General features: G+C 36.6%; 1 protein-coding gene across 1 annotated transcript in view; it reads left to right on the top strand.

Annotated features, from left to right (window-relative positions):
* LOC107737426 (NADPH oxidase 4-like) overlaps positions 1 to 8,359 on the top strand; it is a 16,601-nt gene that overhangs the window by 1,099 nt on the left and 7,143 nt on the right. The window contains exons 3-8 of the mRNA XM_016548913.1: positions 1,129 to 1,239; positions 1,433 to 1,517; positions 3,606 to 3,703; positions 6,764 to 6,791; positions 7,195 to 7,267; positions 7,591 to 7,671. Of these exons, the coding sequence (XP_016404399.1) occupies positions 1,129 to 1,239; positions 1,433 to 1,517; positions 3,606 to 3,703; positions 6,764 to 6,791; positions 7,195 to 7,267; positions 7,591 to 7,671 (476 nt within the window). The remainder of the gene's footprint in view (positions 1 to 1,128; positions 1,240 to 1,432; positions 1,518 to 3,605; positions 3,704 to 6,763; positions 6,792 to 7,194; positions 7,268 to 7,590; positions 7,672 to 8,359) is intronic.

Below are 8,359 nucleotides of genomic sequence, written 5' to 3'. Positions count from 1 at the left end.
GAGTGTGTGTGTGAGAGTGTGGTTGTGTGTGTGTGAGAGTGTGTGTGTGAGAGTGTGTGGGTGTGTGGTTCTGTGTGTGTGAGAGTGTGTGTGTGTGTGGTTGTGTGTACAGATGGTGTTGGGTCCACAATGCTCCTGTATGAATCAGGGTAATTGTTGTCACAGGTTATTGTTTAATGTCCTGGAAAGATGCTGCACAGGGACACACAACTTTCCGAAAACAAACCACACTTGTGTTAGCTAAGACTTTTATACATTTATGCCAGAATTGGGCAATTGCAGCAGTTTTACACTGCCTATGTGTTTGTGAGCTGTAAACCCTCATATGTATGTTTCTGTATAGAGCTTAACAGACGTGTAACAACTCGCTCACCTCTACAGGAAACAATGATCAAACGCCACTGCAACGCACATACCAACACCCACATATACTAGAGATTTTCTGCTTGATTTCAGGTTTAATTCTTTAGAAATGCAAAAAAAAAAAACTTACTTTAGATGAAATATTTTTCAGATAATATTATAATTATTTCCTGAGGCTTTAGTACAATTACAACATGAGTAAATATTTTTTATTTTAATTTTCTCACACAGTATAAATTAGTTTCAGGAACGTACAGTGGCCGAGAGAGCTCAACGCGCTGCAAATGAAGAAACACCTGCAACAAATTAAGAAAACATCTTCATCAGTTTGACAACACACGTGCTGCAAATACTTACAACGTGCCAAAATACAGAAACGCGCTGCAAATACTCACAACACAAACAGAAGCGTGCTGCAAATGTGCACAGACCACATCGAAAATGTTTAACGGAACCGAAACAAGTGTCTGTGCTACTTGCAGCACGTTTCTGTATTTGGTTTTGTTGTGAGTATTTGCAGCACGTTTCTGTTTTTTGCTGAGCATTTTTTTTTTTGTATGTATGTATTTGCAGCACATGTGCTGTCAAACTTATGAAGATGTTTTCTTAATTTGCTGGTGTTTTCTATTTGCATGTGTTTAAGGTGCAGCGCGTTGAGCTCTCTCGGCCAACGTAGGAACGGCATCTTTCGCATCATTTTCAGGGTCCTCGGCATTAAAAAGTTTGAAAACTGTTGTTCTAACCCCTGTGTATGTGTTTCTTCAGCTGGGCCTCTGCATCAGTCGAGCATCGGCCTCCGTTCTAAACTTTAACTGCAGTCTGGTACTGCTGCCGATGTTCCGATCACTGCTTACCTTCCTCCGAGGATCACAGCGGGTGAGACAGACATCACGTGCACTTTGAGAAATTCTCATATTAATGCATTCATGTCAAATCAGTGCAGTCACAAAAATGCACATTTATTGCATGCTGTTTCAGATGCTGCATATGCAGTTTAAAGATTCAAAGACATGTTGCTGCCATGCTGAATGAGGGTTGTTTTGACTCTGACTCTTTCTCTGTCTGTCAGGTAACGGGTAGATGTGTTCGTCGGCTGCTGGATAAGAGTAAGACGTTTCATGTGGCGTGTGGAGTCACTATATGCGTCTTCTCAGGTGAGAAACCTGATCAGATGCCTCAACACAAACGCTCGATACTGACCATAGTTTGTGTTGCTTCTGCATGATCTGGTCAGCTTATTCTGCCCACATAGCAGGAAGAGACTGTCTGACTGACATAAAGTGACCAGTTTGCTTGTTGTACATGATATTTAGGAGTTTGATAAATGTGAAATTGAAAGCTGTGAGAGCAGAACATGTCAAGTTACATTTATTTCTATAGCACTTTATACAATGCAGATTGTTTCAAACAGCTTCACAGTAATAAATAGGAAAATAACAGAATCAATGATGCTGTAATGAAATTAACTCATTAATTGTATAAGGGAATTAATTATTATTATTTCATTCAGGTTTTGAGAGGACTAGGATCTGAAGAGCCTAATTCAACCCGGATTTAGCAATTTATGTGTTAAATGGTCAGGGGTATCACCCATCTGGTCCTTGAAAGCCCGTAAAACACTTTTAAGCACTGTTTAAGCACTGTCTTTTATTAGAGTCTCTTGAGAGATACGCTAAATAGTCCAGGAACTGCTTCAACCCTTCACTGACCCTGCATGAGTTTTACGACCGCAGCTGGTTGCATAGGGGTTCTTCAGTTTGTCTCAATGGAATGTGTTTGTTTCATGTGTGACTCCATAGTGTAAGTGGGTCCGTTCTAAGACAGAGATCCTACAATGCAAACTTCTTCAAATAAACAGAACAGAACAGCTATGCTTCAAAATATCTAGTTTGCTTACGATAAAGTGTTTTAAGAAAAAGATTTGATACAAACTTTATCAAATGCAGCAAATTCTTCCTCAGAAGTGTTATTGTAGCAGCTTGGAAAATGTTTTGAGCATGATTTTTGGTTTGCAAGGCCAAAACAATAAGATGCAGCTTGTCATTTTGAGAAAGATTGTGCCATTGTTGGTACATTATGCATCAGACAGTAAATGAACAGACCAAACAGACTCCAGAACAATGAGAGAGACCACGCAGACAGACAGCAGATTACACTCACTTCATGGGAGAGGAAGAACAGATTACTTAGGTCGAGTTACTAGTCTGTCTGAAAGCACTCTTTCTGTGTATTTATGCATGTATGTCACAGGGTTATTATAGTAAAATAAAACAATTAAAATTTAATTAAAATAACTCCAATGAAAGCTGACATAAAAATAAATAATTAAATCATTAATTTAATTAAAAGCATTATCTGTGGATAATTTTTGCAATGTTGCATATGCTGCACCAGAATTCTCATCGCATATGCTGAGGTGCATAAGCTCAGATCAATGAGGCCTATGATCAATCAGTACTAAAAAGAAATATAAAGCCTATGCTAATTGAGAGGAAACAAGTTGATAAAAAATGAAATCCAATATTTGGTAATAATATAGCATAATGAGAGATTTACAAGCATTTTTTTGTAGGCCAGTGATTTCTGACCGGGAACGCCACAAGTGTAACAATGTGGGGGAAAAAAGGCAAAAATGTACAAACATTATCCAAGTTTTTTGGGAAGTTGTCACACCCTGTGTGAGCAAAGGCATTAAGTTTCAGTGCAGTGCAATAACATTAACTAGCATTTTCAGGAAAAAGAAAATCCTCTCTGGGTCAAAAGACCATAACAAAAAAAAAGAGACCAGAACACAACATTAAAGCTAATTCAAAAGTATATACAGTGCTGCTTGAAAGTTTGTGAACCCTTTAGAATTGTCTATATTTCTGCATAAATATAACCCAAAAAATCATCAGATTTTCATGCAAGTCCTGAAAGTTGACAAAGAGAACCCAATCAAACAAATGAGATAAAAATATATACTTTGTCAGGAATATCCAGAGGGATTCCCAGGTGGTTTTATCTTGTGTCTGCGAATCCCCCACATTTCCTGTCTCAGTGCACTGTGGTCTTGTTCTAATAACAGAGTTCTGAGGCATCCTGTTACCATGACAACTGCAACACAAGCTACAACACACACAAAGAGAGCTGCTGAATAGACAAATTGTCTTCCACACATACTTTACGTATGCTGTCATTCCATGTGTGTGTTTTGTCCGAGTTGATGATGTTTATGTGTTTGTTCGTGTTTATGTCTGCAGTGGTTCATGTGAGCGCTCACCTCGTGAACATGGTCAGTTTCTCTGTGAGATATTCAGAGGATTTCCCTGCGCTCAATGTCGCTCAGTATCGAGGACAGGTCTCACAGATATTTACATTAATTTTCTGTGTTTGGAATAATAATTTTTTTTAAATGTTTTTGCAAGGGCGTAGGTTTGATTTTGACATTGGTGGGGACATAACGGCAGACAACAGACATTTCATTGTTTGATAAATTATTGCTAGGGACAATTTAGTAGTCGCTGGATATTGGTAGGGACATGTCATAGCATCTCTACTAAATTTGACACCCATGAAAATCATAACAAGCGATGTCTGACTAGAAACTAGAGTTCTCTCTTTAAATATGAAGAGGTCAAACAACAGATAAATTAGTTAATTCAAATTTCGCAAAAAGCTTATGGAAGTAATTATAATATAAGTCAGACACTGAAGTGAGTTGCTGTTTTTGTCACTCTTTTATGGTCTTCTGTGATTAATTTTCTTAAAGGGTCATGAAACCCCAGACTACTTTTTCAGAGATTTTAGCAGAGGTGTTTGTGTTGCACATCATAGATGACCATGTTAGCATCCGTTAATTTTAATTGTTGGAGAAAACTGGTTAATTTTAAGCTTTTTTGCACTATTTTCATCTTCCGGGTTTAAAATCTACATCGTGTTGACGTCACAATTTGTGACGTGGCAAAGGACTAGTGCATCGATGACGTGTCGGTGTCTATTAGATTATTCATGAGACTGCGTGTTCTTATCCTATGAGAACTGTCTGAAACCGAAGTTGTCTGTCTTCCCTCTTCCCCCTCCGCTCTGCAGCGCCAGTGCTGAAACAGGGTTTCATGATTCTTTAAGAGATTTGTATTTGTGTATACTTTCTTTGTTTTGTTTTTATAACAGTACTACCTTAATAATTTGATGTTTTCTACTGTTTAATAAAAAAAATAAATCAGAAAAAAGATTTGCAATACACACTCCGGAGTCCCAATCAGAATCAAATGATTCACGAACCTGCACCGAAGTCTCGATCTGAATCAAATGATTCACGATCCACTCTTCGAAATCCTGATCTAAATCAAATGATTCATGATCCGTGCTCAGAAGTGCCGATCTGAATATTGATTCGAGAACCATCATTTCAGATCGGGACATCGGAGCGCGGATTGCAGATCATTCAATTTGCGAAATGATTCGCCAACCAGCTCCGAAGTTCTGATCTGAATCAAATAATTAGCGATTCTCATTCCGAAGCCCCGATCTGATTCAAATGATTCGTGAACCCGCATCGAAATCCCGATCTAAATGAAATGATTCAAGATTCGTGCTCCAAAGTATCCATCGTGCTCCAAATGATTCACGATCCACGCTTCGAAATCCTGATCTAAATCAAATGATTCATGATCCGTGCTCAGAAGTGCCGATCCGAATATTGATTCGAGAACCATCATTTCTGATCGGGACTTCGAAGCGCAGATGGTGAGTATTTCAATTCACAAAATGATTCGCGAACCTGTTCCGAAGCATAGACTGTCCAAAGTCCCGATCTAAATCAAATGATTTGCAATATGCAATTTGAAGTCCCGATCTGAATCAAATGATTCGCGATACGCGAACCGATTGGAGCGCTTCTAAACAGTGAATCATTTTGCGGCGCAGTGTCTTAACTGATTTGGAGTTTCGAAAAGCTCAGTTTCACCCATCACCAGTGTTGGGAAGGTTACTTTGGAAATGTAATAGGTTACAGATTACAAGTTACCCTATTTAAAATGTAATAGTAGTGTAACTTTTTCAATTACTTTATTAAAGTAATGTAACTGATTACTTTTCAAAATTTCTAATGAATGTTTATTTGCAACTGTTAATCATTTTCAAACATTTACACCATGCAGGGTTAACCTTACAGTAGTGCTCAACACTGTCAGACTTTCAAAATCCTTCATCACTTGAATTAAGACGATCACATTTGAACACATCCACCACAAAATCAGACTTTAGTACCGCCTTTTACTTTAAGATTGATCTGAAGTTCAATGCAGATTTAAAATCATAAGAAATAGTTAATAGATAAGAAATCTTTGCATAACTACAGGAAACACTGCATCTAACAATGGTTTGGAAAAAATAGTTAATTAAAAAAATAATAATAAATAAAAGCATTTACATAAACTCAAATACGGTTATCTAATAAGCATGTGTCCTATTCTGTGTACTAAACTCCTGAAACATTGGTGTCTTTCTGAAACTCTTTGTATATGATATGAGATAGTTTGCTCCTCCTGTGCGCTTCCACAATCCACTCCATTCTCTCTCTTGCATTGATTACTCAGATCCAAACCGTTTGGCGGAGGCGCGGAGAGCACGCGAGCCGAAGCATTGCCAGTCACGACTCACGACTAACCGATTCATGATTTATTAGCGATTTCATTATCGAACAGTTTTTATGACTGGATTCTACGAACCAGTCTGTGTTTTCCGCATCGCGGAAATTATAGGGCCGTATGCCTCAGAGTAGTCAATTTGGGAAAGAAATCAATTAAATCTGTATGATATCACCGTTATTGAAAAAAATTATATCGCGATACATATTGATATTGAATTATTGTCCAGCCCTAATGTGGATGTGTGTAAATATTCAAATGTAATCCCCTTTGTAAACGTTCACATTTTCATAAGTAACTGTAATTTAATTACACAGTTTTTCTTAGTAACTGTAACTGATTACAGTTACATTTATTTTGTAATTAAATTACGTAACGCCGTTACATGTAACTAGTTACTCCCCAACACTGCCCATCACTATACATGCTTTTTAAAATCAGTACATGCCATATCCAAATACGAAAATGAATGGCTCTTTTGATCTGGTTTTTGCTAGTGAATTGAACTGAATGATTGAAGTCACACATTTTTATCAATCGGAGCAGTTCCAGCATATATGACTTACTCAATTGATTCGGTTTGTCTGTTCCTCCGCTAAACATGTTCAGCCATGTTTACACGACACAGTCAGTACTGATACTGGCTTAGCTCACTAGTTTTATGACATTAACTGAAATAAGTGAAAAAAGTATGATGTCTACAGATCGAATTACACACAGTTGTGCTGTGTAATATTTAAAACTGTGGTAATATGTTTTTATCTCTTTAGGATCCCAGAATTCTCATCATAAGCACAGGTGACTCACATTTCTAAATCTCCCTTCTTTACTTCTAAATCAGTGTGTTGTGTTTAATATAATGAAACTGAAATTATGATATTTAATATTTAATGTAGGATGATTAACTGAAAAGCCTTTGGACAGAGTCTTCTAACTTTGTAAAATGTGTCTCCTTTTATTTTGTGTTTAAGCGAGATTGTTAGCTGAAGTGTTTAAATATCTCTTTCAAGTTATTTCACACAACTTAATTTCTAAAAATAATTTTATTAATATTTTGAATTGCTTATATTTTAATTTTTCATTTTAACTGTAGTAATATGTAATTTTGTCATTTTTATTATTACTATTATTTTTAATATTATTATTTATGCTTAATTTGACCTTGTTTGAGAACTCATGATTTTTTTGGCTCTTTTCTTAGTTCCTGGAGTTACTGGCGTTCTGTTGGTGCTGGTGTTGTTTCTGATGTTTACAGCGTCGTCTTATTGTATTAGGTGAGAACCTGTAACCTTTTAACTGTTATTTGACCTGCCTGTGACCCTAGTCTCCTCTCCCTAGATTTCACACACACACACACACACACACACACTTGACTGTAATTACCGAGACTATTACCCGGAGGGGTTCTTCCCCTCTGATTGATCTGGGGCCGATGGGCTTCTCCTCTCCATTGTCCTGCTATAATTGAGGTGCTTTAGTTCACTTTAGGACACTTCAAGAGTGTCTCGTTCAATCTAAGAGACCTGAACGCTGTGCTACATGTTCTTTTATCTCGCTCTCCTTTTTATTTGAGTGCAATTGTGTGTGTTTTTCTCAGAGTCTCAAGCTACGAGATTTTCTGGTACACTCACAACCTCTTCATCGTGTTCTACATTATTCTGATGCTCCACGTAGCGGGGTGAGTTTATCAGTGTATTTCCCTCACACGCATACAAACAAGACAAAAATCAAACTTGAATACTTAAATAGTATGTGAAATTAGACAAGAATTGGTGTGTCCCCAAATCATTAAATATGAACTGAAAATAGTATGTAAGAGTTGCACCGATGGCATGCTATTTCTATACTTGATGCATACTTTATTACCCATAATCCCTTACATTATGGAAGAAAAGTTTGAGGTTATTTTTATGTCTTAGATTTGCAAATGTCAAACAAAAAATATTAAGCAAAAATTTATTTAAAAAATTAGTGTGATTTTTTTTTTTAATAAATTTTTTTATGAATTAAAAAAAATGTTTTTTTGTTTTTTCCCCCTTTAAATAAACAGGGTTTCTGCAGGTCTTAAAAAGTCTAAAAATTAAATGTCTTCAATTAGAGCAGAAAGTCTTGAATTGAAAAAGTCATGACATGAATTAATTGCAGTCGTATCTAAAAATTAATATCTTCCTCAGTAACTTTTTCTTGTATTTCAATATACATCAAGATACATTTACTTAAGATGGAAAATGAAGGTCTTCTAAAAAAAATATGGGCCTTGAAAGCTTGCTTTCCTATTGAATTGAGCTGATTTTCCTAAATCTGTGATGAAAAGGTACAGTAAAAGTTTTCATATTTCTAGTGGTTGGGAGAAAAGCTATTCAAGC

Source organism: Sinocyclocheilus rhinocerous, unplaced genomic scaffold (assembly GCF_001515625.1).
Source record: "Sinocyclocheilus rhinocerous isolate Xijiao unplaced genomic scaffold, SAMN03320098_v1.1 scaffold1576, whole genome shotgun sequence".
Classification (NCBI taxonomy): domain Eukaryota; kingdom Metazoa; phylum Chordata; class Actinopteri; order Cypriniformes; family Cyprinidae; genus Sinocyclocheilus; species Sinocyclocheilus rhinocerous.
Note: the sequence above shows the minus strand (reverse complement) of the source record. Positions and strands in the feature narration are given on the sequence as shown.